The sequence below is a fragment of the Micromys minutus genome (genome assembly GCF_963924665.1).
Source record: "Micromys minutus genome assembly, chromosome: 2".
Classification (NCBI taxonomy): Eukaryota; Metazoa; Chordata; class Mammalia; order Rodentia; family Muridae; genus Micromys; species Micromys minutus.
The window spans coordinates 101,439,991-101,454,877 of NC_137971.1; the positions used below are offsets into that span (position 1 = coordinate 101,439,991).

The 14,887-nt window shown below is 39.9% G+C and overlaps 1 protein-coding gene across 22 annotated transcripts in view; it reads right to left on the reverse strand.

Annotated features, from left to right (window-relative positions):
• Positions 1-2,743: 2,743 nt before the first annotated feature.
• The window catches only part of DLG2 (discs large MAGUK scaffold protein 2), a gene marked incomplete at both ends in the record, with an annotated part of 1,874,976 nt that continues 1,862,832 nt past the window's right edge, over positions 2,744-14,887 (reverse strand). For 20 of the 22 annotated variants that reach the window (XM_080912637.1, XM_080912640.1, XM_080912639.1 and 17 more), the window contains 3 exons: positions 2,744-2,850; positions 4,576-4,667; positions 9,181-9,290. In XM_080912637.1, the coding sequence (XP_080768763.1) occupies positions 2,744-2,850; positions 4,576-4,667; positions 9,181-9,290 (309 nt within the window). The remainder of the gene's footprint in view (positions 2,851-4,575; positions 4,668-9,180; positions 9,291-14,887) is intronic. The other 2 variants (XM_080912646.1, XM_080912643.1) reach the window with 1 other exon arrangement.

The window sequence follows — 14,887 nt, forward strand, 5'->3', positions numbered from 1 at the left end:
GTAAAGCTGAGACCCCCATGGTGCTACACGTTGTACCAGAGCATGAAAAATAGCACCAGTGACACGATCTGGCACTTTTCCGAAAGGGCCCAGCATGTGAAGGTGACACTGTGCCCCCAGCGAGCCTTCAGATTGGAGAGAGCTCCGGACAAAGTTTGCGGTGTTAGCACCAGTCTGGCCCAAGGCTCCAGGTGACTCTCATGCCATTTCCACATATGTTGTTGGATTTGCTGCAAAATACAGCAGTTCTTTGGAGCCATAGAGACCTCAACATTGGGAAGCGCAAGACAACACAACAAAGTGGATGAGTGAATTCTACAGGAAAAGACCCCTCACCAAGGTGCTTGGTGATTCGTCAAGCGAATATATATGAATTTATAGTTATATAAATCTACATAAAAAATCAGTGCTAATGCTAATCCAGAAGCATCTATACTGGGAAAATAAATAATTATATTACCACAAAACCAATAGTGTGTGGTTCAGTCTGATCGTACTCAGCCACAGCAATACTACCAAATGGAAAAAGCACATCACACAACTAGAGAAAACACCTACTCATTAATGACAGTCCTCTAAGGTAAATGGTTGCATGCTTCGTGGAGAAACCAAAGAAGTTATCATGGTGGCCTATAAAGAGAGCTGGGATCAGGAATGGCAGTCTAGTGACAGAAAACTTCTGAGAGCTAAACTGATGGAAGTTGTGACCTGAAACTGGTGAGCTGCGGACGTGGACACATCTTTTAGCATTTTGAGCCCTCTAAGGCTATCTCTAGAAAATTGAGGGGAAAAAATACCCATGGCTGCTGGGTACTTCTTCCTTCGGCAAAAGCAGCCTCAAGACTATAGATAGATGCTTACTTTTTGCAATTTAAAGTTTGTTTTGGTGACTGCAGCTGGGCAGAGGATGGTATTTAGTAAAAGATGAATACCCTTGATTTTGGAAAGAGACTCTCAGTTTCGAGCTCTGATGTCCTAACTTAGTAGAAGCCCCATCACTCTGATGGCCCTGTCGTTTGTTCTTGTACCCCAGCCTGTGTGCTGGTTGGCTGCACAGTGTGGCAGAATCCCTGCCAGGTCTTGATGTACCCCAGAAATAAGGCGATGGGGCTTAATCTGGGCACGCATAGAACCCAGACATGAGTGGTTGTTGATAACACTAAAAAGTCTCTCTCTACACACCTTGGGCAGAACCAGGGCTGACGACACCATCAGCACTAAAGTGGGAAGCTAACTCTTGTGTTTCAGCTTATAGGCTTTGGGAGGTTTCTCTTGTAAAATCATTATTAGTATAATTGTTAGAAAAATAAACTTGGTCCAGGTGCAGCCCTAAGGAAGGCAATTTAATTGGTTGAGCTCAAAGCCCTAAATTGTCCTTTTCTTGTGGTTTTCTTTGCCCTATATACCGAAACAAAGTGCGTCCCTCATCACTCCCAACTAGATAACTTCTCCATTTTCCTCAGAGAAGTAGTGCATCTTAGGACAGATCTTCCCCTGTAATGCCAACTTGGACTGTTACAAAACAACTCAACTGCTCTGTGAAACAAAGAAAAGAAAATTCTAATGACTTATGGTTTGCCAGAATACTGAATAGTTCTTGAACTGTATGCAGGTAACTAGGACAAAGTCACTTGACTATCGGCGTGGCTGGCTTAGGCTGTTTTACTGGAGGAAAGCATCTTTCCCTTTCGGTTATTTGCCTGAGTTTATCTCTGAAAAGCCACGGGCTTAAAGAACTGTAACAAAAAGCTCTTCCAAAAATATCCATGAGGGCAACTTATTAAGGAGCATGCTCTATAAGAGTGTGTCGCTAATGTGCTAGTGAGCATGGGCAGTGGGGAGGAGAGGGGAGGGAAAGTCTTTGTCAGACCTGGAGGGAACTCAGATGCTCTGAATGGATCATTGGCAACAAAAGGGAGAGTGCAGCCTCAAATTCCTGAATTTGATCATCTGCTGAGAGTGCGTACATTTAGTCTTTCAGTGTTTTTTTTAGTCTTTACAAAATATTTCACAAAACTTTTTAACCTATAGAAATTCATTTCTATACATTTAATATATTTATTGTATAAATTATTCTCATCTTTAGTGCCTTCTTTCAGCTTATAAATGGCAAAATAGACAATTGACAGTCATAAAGCTAGGCCAGGTGGAATCCCCCTCAGTAAGGTTAGTCCTCCACACAAGACACTCTGGTCTTTGAACATGCCAGCCAAGGAAACTAAGCAATTATCCTCCCCTGATAGTATGTCATCTCCAAAGGGACTCCTTTCTGTTTTCCCTATTTCCTTTGCTTGTTGAGAAATCAAAGGATGTGCATAGTTGTGAAATTCAAAGTGTACCAATTACAGAGGTGGGTAAGGAGTAGGTTGGTGAAGTTCGAATGCTGGCAACTTTTCTTAAAGCAAACACAGAGAGCTCAGCAGCTAAATCAGCTCTGGATATCTGCTGGGGTGAGAAGGCTGCCCATCTCTAGGGCAGAGAGCCCATCAGAGGTTCATCCCTACACCTGGTACTTTGAGCAAACCCAAGCCTTCCTGCATACTGGGATGTCTTTTCCGTCCCACCCTTCGGCCCCTCTGTTTCCTTCATGGCTTCACACAGTTTGTGTTGTACATTCATAAGGATTCACATTGACTGCAAAAACATAAATGCAACAGAAACATAAAAGCCTCCAAGTGTTATATTATATATATTTTGTTCTTCTAAATGCTCTTCTGTCGTTGTCAGAGGTGCAGTAGCTAATTTATAACTTCTCCTTTGAGGGAATCCAGATGAAAGGTCCGGACTGCTCTTCAATAACAAGCTTGCATTGGTTGTAAATATCTTCTAAGGTATCTCCTTGGACAATTGCTGTTGCAAAGACAAAACCAGCACGTTAGGAGGCATTGCTTTAGGGGTGAGGACAGTGATCTCTCACCCAAAAGAATCAACAGACAACTCATCAGGAGGCTTAGTGTCCCCTTTAAATAAGGGAAAATGCAGGGTGCTTACACAGGTAGGTCTCCTCAGTGCTGCTTACAAGGGGCATTCTTTCCCTGCCCTAGGTCAGTAATAAATGGGTCTCGGTCTGAGCACTTTCTGTGTTTGTTCACAATTCTAGCAACAAATTGTTGGTTTCATGGATGGCTGCTCTGAGCCAGGCATGGGAGCAGAACACACAGCGGTTTCAGGCTGAGGCTCCCTGTTTGGCTGTAGAGTTTCCAAACTTTAATTAAGGCAGCAATTCGGGTCTTGTAGACATGGAAATACGAGTTTTGAAGGACAAGTTTAGCTAACCTTTTCAGTTTCAAAAACCTTTACTGAGAAACACCAGTTACTTTGTAAATGAAGGCTTCTGTCTCACAGAACTGTTGAGACTATGAATACCTGATAAGGACCATAAATAAGAGGAGATATAAATCACTAAGTTGTAAGTTACTAAGATACTTGGTTCTCGGTGGAAATTTGAGATCATTTTGTGGTTTCCTTCGATAACTGCTTTCTTGGAGTTGGGTTTCCCAAGCACATCAGCACTATCTGTATGCCTTCAAGGCTTCAAGACAAATTATCATTGAAGTAGAGTTGATATCATCATGCTTCAAAAACAATCTTCAGATCACACTATGGTATTGAAAACTATGAGTCAAATCGTTATTATTTCTAGAGTAGCAAGTGTTCTTAACTGCTGAGCTATGTCTACAGCCCTTGTATTTTCCCCACTTGAATGCTCCTTTAAAATCACTCACGTTACGAAGAGAAACCTTAATATTAATGTTAGTAAAAATAATTACACAGTGCCCCACTCATGATGCCTTTGGCATTCAAAGCAACTGCAACAATCTCATTTCATGCCAATAATTCACGAGGGAAGTTATTATTTTGGAGGATGCTGGGATCAAACTCTAAGCTTTATGAAAGGCACTCTACTACTGAGTTACACCTCAGGCTCATTATCTTGTTATCAAATCATTGAGAATCTGCTGTTAGGTAAATTCCCCAAGGCTGGTTTCTCCCTGGATTTAATCAGTGTTTTGTCAGAGCAGGGAAGGAGAGGGAACTCAAGACATCCATAAGAAATTCATGTTCTATCCTCACAATGTCTTGTTGTCAAAGACACTGTTAAAAAAAATCAAATCTATTATTGGTCTTGAAACAACCTTAACTTAAACAACCAAGTGGGTTTGTCTCCCAGTGCTGACTGAGGAGACAGGTCTGGAGGTCTTCAAGGCAGAGACTGCTGGATATTAGCTGTTGTAGAAACTGCTCATTTTGAGCCTTAAAGCATTCATTTTCAAGTTTTCTGAAAATATCAGGGAGACAGTTTAATGAGGTAGCATGCCTAAGATCTCCTTAACAGCAGGAGATAGCTTAAGGCATTTGCTGCTCATGGTTTAGGACCAGTGAAGAACTGGAAATGAGCTAACTCAGAGAGGAGAGAATACAAGGCTCTAAACCCAATGGTCAAGCAGATAAGGGTACAGGCAATCTCACCTGGAAAGGTTTGGAGTCTAGCTTTTCCAGGCACGGAGCCTAGGCTAAGAACAGCACCAGGAAATTTATCTTTTCTTATAGTAGCAGGGATCCAAGGAAACTTACCTGTAAAATATTCCCCAAATTCTTGTTCTAGCTTAATTGCCCGGTCATAGGTTTTCTTAGCCTGTTCCTCTGTTAGACGCTTATTCATTTCCCTGAGAAAATGAGGGTTTGATATTAGGATACAAAGAGAGTATGACAAAGTTCCAAACTTTAAAGATGATCCCTGTAGGAAGCGTAGTTTAATCCTAGTAGCTGTTAAGGCTTCATTTTGAACTCGTTGGGGAGACCATTTCAGCCATTGAGGGTTAATTGCTAGGGTGCCCACTCTCCCAGAGGACAGGCTTCATGTCCAGTGCAGGATTGAAGCAGGACCTGTCTCCTTGCCGTCTGTGACCTTTGTCTGCTTTTTTGCAGTCCCTAGAGCAGAACAATAAACTTTCTTTCCAGCAGGCCCTAGGCTATTTAAATGGAGTGCTTATGTGTCCCTTGAGGTTACACCTCATCAGAACAGGCTGCCCCTTAACTACTCCTTTGTTGTATTTTTAAACCCGAACTTCCTTTGTTTGACTTTGAGTAGGTTTCCACATCTCTAAAATATACGTAGGACATGAATTGAAGACATTTTCCCAGAAGTGGCCAGAGGGAGGAAAGCTGAGCATATATCTGGGTTTGTTAGGCAGCATTATACCCAAGAGAACTAGTCTTGTTCTCAGGTCCTAGCCTTGTAAAAGGGTTAATTCTTATTGCCTTCATCCCTCTTAAAGTCTATGGTTCACCTTCCATGCAAGTCTGGTAAGCAGAAACCCCCAGTGTTTCTGAAGTATTATGCAAAGTAGAACGGTTCCCTGAGGAGTTCTGTGGCTCTAACTACTCAGCTTGTACAAACATTGAGTCATGCCCATAGTGACAAGAACTCTAGACTTCCTGTTCTTATGACCAAACGACAGCGAAATGTTTCCTTAGGGACTGAATTACAGTGGCTACAGCATCACTGAAAAGTGCTGGGACTACAATATTTTCAAATATGGCTATAATCAAGCAACTTAGTCAAATGGTGGGCTTGGAGAGAGGAGCTTGGTCTAGAAGGATCTCTAACATAGGGTGTAGAGTACAGTCAGATAGAAGAAATAGCCTCTAACAGCATTCTAGGTAAATGTGGTTGACAGCAGCTAGTTGACTATTTCTAAGTGGCTAATAGTGACATGATCTCAAGAGTGATTCAAAGTGATGAAGATTTGAGGAGTCTGGTCTGTCCATTACATTCCGTATTTATGAATCAAACTATTATACCGTATCCATCAACACATATAGTTACTATTTGTGAACTAAAATGTATCTAAAAGGTAAAAACAAAAAGGAAACTTTGATGGCTGATAAGAAAATGGACTATAAAGGAATTATGCCTATGACTATCTTTTCTATTATTCTGGTTTATCATTAACTATGTGGAAGAATGGTGTTTTATTATATGGTAATTAAAGAGCTACCTAACTAGTTCAAGGACAAGAAGGTGGGAGGAAAATGAATATTTTTCTAATTCTCTCTAAAATTAAATTATTAATTCCCGTTCCCATATTAATATTATTCTCCCAGAGTCTCTAGGCACTGAAAGTCCAACCAAATGAATAGACATTTTGATTGATTAGTTAGGTACATTTCTTAAAGTATCGGGGCCTTGTATGTCACTTGGACACTAGAGATCTAGTTTTATAACCCCTAGGCTTAGTCAGTCTCTTTCCTTGTGCAAGTTATGGGGGCCTGAAGTAGAGAGGGGGCCTCCTTAAGGTTGTTAATAAAGTAATCAGAAGTTGTAGAGTAAGAAATGGAGCCCCTTCCCACAACTACAGTCCTACCATGTCATATCAAAAGCTTGGTATCTTTTGAAACTTGGTTACGTGAAGAGAGAAGTTGGACATGCGTTTGGATGCTACAGAGAACTGAAATGAAATGTAAGTATTTCCATATTTCCTGAACTTTGCTGCTATAAATAGTCTTATCCTATTGGTTAGAGTTCATAACTAAGCTCCAGGTTCTTTGAAGGAGAAGCTATGGCTTGTTCATTAGCATATGAAAGCTCGATTCAGTTCTTGCCAAATGAGTGAATGGCTAAATGGAGAATGAGGGAAATAAATATAGTTATGGCATAGATGCAAGTAGAGATACACACAATGCATCACAGGTACAGCCATAAAAGACCATTGGTGAGGATAGGGTACACGGACACAGGAAAGCATCTCGTTCCTATGGGGGTAAGCACAGAAGTCAGGAGACAGCATGTCATGAAATTATCTCTTTCATATATACCCTTGAATTTATGTTCCTCCTAAGAGGCAGCTGTGTGCTTGCTAATCAGCTCCGTGGATGATACACAGGAGAGGTAATGTGTGTGATGGTGTGTCACTGTTTTGTTGTGACAGCTGCTATGCTTTTGTTCCAGCTGACCGAGCTGTGCTCCTTCCTCGGGAATGGGCAATTCACGACAGCATTGCTCCTGAAGTAAAAGCCCCAGGAAAGAGTGAGCCACAGACAACAGCCTTTAGTGATGAGATTGCACAAGGCTGAGTGTCATTACCACTGCAGTGGAGATCCATGGATATGGCTGAAGTGAATTATGCCAAAGACACTGTCCTCATTGCAGCACCCAGCCTTTGGCATGCTTGGTTTTTCTTGGCGATAGGTGCCTGTGACAGGACCCTGAGGCAGAACTACATGAATCATCTGGTAGTTATGGAAGGAAGTCGATCTTCCATTGAGCACCAGATGGGCTGTCTCCCAGCATCACACTGGACTAAATCTACCACTGCTCTTGTTCCCTCAGGCCTTCCTTCCCCGGGACGTCATCCTCTCTTGTGTGTTGATGATGTCGACTAATTTCTATTTCCGAAATGAGCTTTTATGATGCTATTCCCAAGAGGTGAGCACCACTTTTCTCCTCTGAAGGTTAACATTGCATAGCTTTATATGACAGTTTACAGATTATAAATAGCTTTTACGTAACGACATTGTGGTCACTTGACTAATTTTATGAAATACCCCTCACAGAAGAAGTTTAACGCGTGCTGTCGGGGTAACGACAAGAACACTATTTTATCATCTCTACACATTTTCCATGTGGTAACTGGGGTTAATGTTCTTCATGTTTGCTCCCTAGTTTTATTTTTCTGCCTTGGCAAAGCCCTTGTCTACCTTTACTTCTGGGGATGTACTCTGTTTTTAGGACACAACTCTGGTGATTTCCCTAGAGACAAACTGTGTGTTTGAAGTTTATCCTCACAGCTGCCATTCCAACTACTGTGGTTCAATTTGCAGCTTTGTCCTCAGAGGAGACCAAAAAGGTAACTGATGTACTCAGAAAACAATGACTTTTATCTCTGGGAATAAGTACCTTCTATTTTTACCATCTTTCCATAAGCATTGTTTTCCAGTGTGTTGTGTATGTTTCTGCCCAACAACATTCTTCCCAGGCCCCTGTTTGCCTCTCCTGAAGGCAATGCTGAAGCCAGGCTCTTAGAACAGAGGCACTGACCTCATCTCCGGCTTTCTCCAGGAAGCTGCTTATGCGTTTTATGAGGATCAGATTGAATTAGTGATTCATAAAAAGTAACCATGTATATTTTGCAATAATAGTATTATTTTCTGAGCACTTACTATATAACAAGGACTAAGTGAGCCCCTGTGACAGTGTTCAACCGTGGGAAGCTCAAGCAACGTGTGCTAAGGTTATATGAAAGATCATTGGTTAAAAATGGTCTTAATGTCCACTTTCCTTGTCTCTGCTCGTGGCCTCTTTGCCCTGCCACCTTTCCTACAGTAGTGTCACTGCTGTGTGGGAACCGTCGCCATGGGCCATCAGTAAGATCATAAATATCTGCCTAATGTGCTTACTGGTTTTAAAGACAAGCATTTTACTAGACCTTTGGAAATGCTTTGGAACAACGTCAGAATCATGCATTGTCCCACATGTATGTATTTGCACAGATATGGAGATGGTGAATTAAGGCTCTAATCATGTCACCAGGGAAGGCTCTGTGAAGTACCAGGGTCTGCGTGTCTTAATGTAGAGTCAGAATTTTATTAAAGGCAATGCAGAATGTCAATGGAAATTCTGAAATATTCTTTGTACCCTTTATAAAAACAAAACATAGCACATTTAAAGAATAACCTGTGAAACTGTTTTCAAAGTTAAACAACACAAAGGTCATAGTCTTTTGTGATTGCTAAAAACCAAAACCAAAGCTAAAATAGCTGCCCAATCCCTCCATAAAACTTTTAGACCAAATGAAGCTGCCAACAAGTAGAAAATGTAAAGGTGAAAACAATTCATAAAGTAGCAAAGAGTTATTGAGTGAAAATTAATATGTTGAATTAAATATATAATGTTTAATAACATAAAATACATAAAAATATTATTAATAAATATACTAATATTATACAATAAATTTAATAATAATAAATTTAATTATATAAGTATATTAAAATTAATAATAAACCAAAATTATATAGATATAAATAAAATATTTTATAAATATATTATATATATATTCAAAAAGGGAAATGCTTAATGATCAACACTGGCATTTCTATCTGAAAACCTTTACGACAAACTGTTGTCGCTTGCTGTATATTCAGACCCAGGAGCTGGATGGGGATTTATCCTCTACTTACATCAGAGGTTCCAGTGACTTGGGCTTTATGAAAATGGCAATGGGATAGAGCTGGGCGACTTGTAACCGCTTAATAGCATTTCCTGATACATCAAGTATACAGTGTTTGCCCTGGTAGAAAGATAAGAAAAATAGGTTAAAAATACCAAGAAATAAAGCCAGTGTTCAGTGCAATAAAATAAAGCAGGCTTTAGAGACAGGTATGAAATATTAGGTTTCTAAAGACTGGAAAAAATCCCCACTGGAAAGAATAATTCGAAGTGTGTGGTAGGCACTACTGTGCTTTACAGAAGAAAATACTAAGCCTTAGTGATATTGGCCAACAACCACAGTTCACTAGAAGCCTGAAGCCCAGCTTCTGAGCATGGGCAGACCTGGCAAACATTTCATCATTTTAACCAGTGTTAAAGCTGGAAGAATGCTCATCACAGGAGCTTTGAGCAAGTCTATCCATTTGCTCAGTGCTTATGTGCACTCTGACTCGACACATCCATGATACAAGGTGGACACAGATGCATCATCTTCAGTTTTATGTGCTTCAGTGATGTCTCTTCCAGTGAGTATGTACCGGTGTTTGTTAGCAGACAAAAAGACGACTCCTTTATAACACACCTCATTTAACTTGGCTTTCAAAGCTGTGGATGCTCAGTGCCTCGAGCTACTTCATAACATATTTCTGGAAAAGTACAATGACTTGCCACATCTCATTCTACCTCCTGGGGAGACATGGCCTTATTACTTTGAGGCTAAGAGAACGTTCCACAAGATAAAAGGCATGTTTATGTAGATAGACACATCCTAAGTACATGGAAAATGCATGTTGTCTGTCTGAGATGAAGAGTTCAGGGAATGCTCAAATGCTTATGAGAAACACATCAGGATGCTTCATGCCTTATCACCTAATTAATAAATCCTAAGGTTGCTAGCTGTGAAGCACACTGGTGACACGAAAGGTGTAACACTGTTTCATTATATACTAGCCAGAATTCTTTTTAGTCAACATAGGCTGTGTTTACATGTTCAAAGATGAAAATAGATGCAGTCTTCTATGTTACTTACTAGACACAGTCCATATAGCTTGATGGTCTACCCTCTGGGAAGCGGACACTAGAGAAATTCTAGTATGTTATCAGGCATTACACTTCCTAATGTTGATATGTTTGTGAAGATACCAATTCTATTTATTGACGGGGTTCAACATGGTATTTCCATGTCTGCTTACTGTGCCTACTGTGTGCACTGACCTAGTATACTTTCCTGCCCTCTCCTAATCAGACATGTTTTTTGGTTCTTAGTAATTGCTATTCTTTGAAGTCAGTACTGCTTAACATCTAAGAATGAATATGTAGAACTTGTCTTAGTGTGAATGGCATATGTTATCTATCTATCTATCTATCTATCTATCTATCTATCTATCTATCTATAATCTATCTATATATCTATCATCCATCATCTATCTATCTAATCTATCTATCTATCTATCTATCTATCTATCTATCTATCTATCTATTTATCTATTCCATTCATCTTGCTGCAGATGACAGATTATCTATCTATCATCTATCTATTTATCTATCATCCACCTATCTATCTATATCTATCTATCTATATATCTATCTATCTATCTATCTATCTATCTATCTACCTATCTTAGATTTTCTTTATTCATTTACCTAGGTTGAGTCTATTAATATCATTGCCACAAGTATTTTAGACCTGAAAAAAATTCCCTTGATATGCCAATTTTATGTCTTTTGAATATGTAGCCAGCAGTAGGACAGGTATTTCAGTTTTCAATATTTATTGTTTTTATTTTAGCATATGTATTGTGTTTATGTATGTGCACATCTTTAGAAGCTGGCAGAGGTCAGAGGCATTGGATCCTCTGGAGTTGGAGTTTCATTGCCTGACAGTAATAGGAGCGGGGAATCAAACTCAGCTTTTATGCAAGAGCCAACATCCTCCTAACTGCCATCTCTCCAGGCCCTGGCTTTAGTCTTGAAGTTTTGCTCTCATGGTGGCTCTGCTCGGTCCCATTTTTCCTGCAAAACACCAGCATTTCTTTGCCTTTGTGTCCCCCCAACACTTCCTTTGTTGTGTACACATTTTTAACTTTATGTAATCTCATCCACTCATTAAAAATGTTTTCTGGACCGTTAAGGCCTGATCCAGTGTCTTGAAGCCCCTTTCCCCCTCCTAGCAGTTAAGAAATTTCTGTTCCCACATTTAGCTTCATGGTCTCCTCTGACAGGATTTCTGTACAGGATGAAATGAGGTCAAGTTTCAGAATTCTGCACAAAGCTATCTTGTTTAAAAAGCATCCTGTACTGAATAAACTCCCTTTCCAGTATTTTGGATACTTTTATTGAGAACAGCTGGCTGTACATGTGATGGTTTATTTCAGCAAACCTAACTTGTTCCATTGGTCTGTGTGTCTGATATTTGGTCTAAATCAATATCATTCATTGTTGCTTTAATTAATCTGGCCATACACTATCTCTTGAATTTGGAATTGGAATATTTTTTTCTTTGGCTGTTTTTTTTTTTTCTTTTCTTATCTGTGTGTTTCCATATAAATTTTAGGATTAAATTACTTCAAGCTTTGTGAAGAACCATTTATATTTTGATAGGGATTGCACTGTATCTGTATTGTGACTTTGGGTTGTATATTATTTACTTTTCTGTTGTTCCAATAAAATAGTGGGCAGAAGCAAATTGAAGGAGGAAGGGTGAAATCCATCATGGTGGAGGAGTCATGGTGGCTGGAGCAGGAGGCTGCTGACCATGGATAGGAAACAGAGGTGAATTCTGGGATTCAGCCCTTTCTCCTTTTATTCAGTCTGGGACACCATGGAATGATACTGCCCACACTTAAGATTATTCTTCTATATCAATTAACCTGATCTGATTAATGTCTTGCAGACATGCCAGGAGATTGTTGTCATGGTGATTCTAAATTCCATTAACTTGGCAATCAAGGTTACTGAGGATGGGTAGTGTGGACATTGTATCAATATTAATTCTAGTCCATGAGCATAAGAAGTCTTACGGTTTTTATGACTCTTCAATATACTTTGATCATACTCAACCCTTTTTATTCTTCCTTGTCCCACTCCAATGGCCAATGAATCTCTTCCCTTCCCAACACTCCTCTTTTACTTACTGAGTTTAAATGGGGCCGATTATAGGAGTACAGGTGAGACATTATTGTCAAGAGCAGGGAAAACTTACTAGTGGCTACAGCACTGAAGAAAATTTATTTCTGTCTTCTCAGCAACCATTGATTGCCTCTAGATTTTTAGGGAGAAGGGGTGTCTCATATGCCCCCTGGGGGAGACATTTTATTGTCCTTGCTTGTGATTGCTGTATTCAGAGTTTTTATGTGCTCACAGTTCAGTTTTGATAAGAAGCCATATGTATTCAGAAAATTTTCCCTATCATCGAGGTTTTCTCATTTATTATCATACAGCTTTTCTTTAAAATTTCCCATGCTCCTTTGCATTTCTGCGGGACACCTCTCCTGTCTTACCTCTGACTTTTAGTGTGGTCATCTTTCTTTTCTTGGTGAATCTAGTTTCAGTTCATCTTTTTAAAAGTCAACTCTTTGGATTAGGAATCCTTTGTATTGTCTCTGGAGTCTCTGAATCATGTGTGTCTCATATAATCATTCTTCTTTGTTTTCTGCTACTATCTTACTTGGTGTTCTTGCTTCTCTGGTTAGGAAGTTGTTTGGTTACTTATTGGACATCTGCTTTTTCTCTGTCCATTTTAAGTGGCTGCTCACTGTTCTTGTTTTGCTTTATTTTGTTTTCTTTGTTATAGCCTTGGTATGTTGCATTGTTAACTCTATTTACTTTAGGGGTGTCTTAGTTAGGGTTTTACTGCTGTGAACAGACACCATGATCATGGCAAGTCTTATAAAGGATAACATTGAATTGGGGCTGGCTTACAGGTTCAGAGGTTCAGTCCATTACCATCAAGGTGGGAACATGGCAGCATCCAGGCAGACACAGTGCAGGAAGAGCTGAGAGTTCTACATCTTCCTCTGAAGACTGCTAGCAGAACACTGGCTTTCAGGAAGGTAAGGTGAGGGTCTTAAGCCCACACCCACTGTGACACACCTATTCTAACAATCTCACACCTACTTCAACGAGGCTACACTGCCTAATAGTGCCACTTCCTGAGCCAAGCATATACAAATCATCACAAGGGGGATATTTACAATTTTTTCTAATTTTTTCAGGAGTCAGTCCTCTGTTCATGTATAAAATTTCTTTTAATGTTTGCTTCTAGTGTTATTCCTTTTGATGACATATCCAGGATAACATTCCAATGCCACTGAATTTGAGTAGAATTGTTTTGTGAATGTCTGCTCTATCAATTTGACTGATAATAAAGTTTAACTCCAATTTTATTTTTCCTTTTTGGTCTGGACGACCTTTTTCCATTGATGGTAGTGGGGTGTTGCCATCTCTACTACTTTGGAGCCTGACTTTGCATCTCTGACTGCCATCGTAGTTGAGCCTCACTCCTGTCTCTACTGCCATTGCACCAGAGCCAGGCTTATGAAAGTGAGCCTCTGACATTAGTTGTGTGCAGATGTACACTCTATATATTCTTATTGAATTACTCCCTTCAGCACTGCACAGTGATGTGCTTTGTCTCTCCTGACCCGGACCCTCCCCACGTAGAGTCTTAATTTGTGGTCCAGGCTGTCCTGAAACTTTCAATAGATCTTAGATGCTGAGGTTACAGCAGATATCACCACACCTGGCTGTGTCTCCTTATAGGGTTTGTTTTTATCTTTTTTGGCTTCTGTGAAGCTAGTCTAATAGTCACCAGTACCTCAGTGTTTCCGGGCCTGGCTGTGTATCCATTTCTCTTTCAATTTTAAAGACTAATTTTGCTAGGTACAGCTTTTTTCTTCTATACTTGGGCTATCTTGCTGTGTTCCTTCTTACACAATAGAATTTTTGTTGAGAAATCTGCTGTTAGTCTATGATAATGGTCTTGCCACTTTTTCCTAGCAGACTAAAAAAAAATTGTCTTGTACTTTTGGTATCCTGTTTACAATGTTTGGCAGTAACATTGTATTTTGGTCATGCTTATTTCAGGGCTCTAAAAGCTACCTTATTCTTTTATGTATATTTTTCTTCTGTTGTTTTCTGTGCCCTGAAGCTCCCCCTCACCCCCATCTTCTGTGCTTTATCTTATTTTTTGTTTGACTGGGATAAAAAAAAAAAAAGAAGGAAAAAAAAAAACAAACAAAAAACAAAACTAAACCATGCCTAAAACCATGCTGTTTGTGTAATCTTTATCCATTTGGCTTAATTGGTTGTTGAGGTTATCAATCACAATTTTTTTTTAAGTTTAAAGTTATTTTATGCTTATGAGTTTTTGCCTGGAAAGCAATAGGTGTCTCTTGGTCTTTCCTGGTATTGTCAATGTTATTTCTATCAAAGGTCTGGGGTCTCTCTGGCTCTCTGGTAATGAGATTCTAAAGCCAGCTATATGACTCCAGGTGCTGCATGGAGAATGGGGATAGCTGAATGCCAGCCACCCTCCATGCTGTCCCCTGCCAGGCTTGACAAGGCATAGCGGTGGGCAGCAGTGTGATCTGTGTGCATGAGGGCAGTAGCAGGAATCATGGTGTCTGCTCAGGAGCAGGACTTTATCCAGAGGTGATGATGTCACAGCTGGGGCTTTGG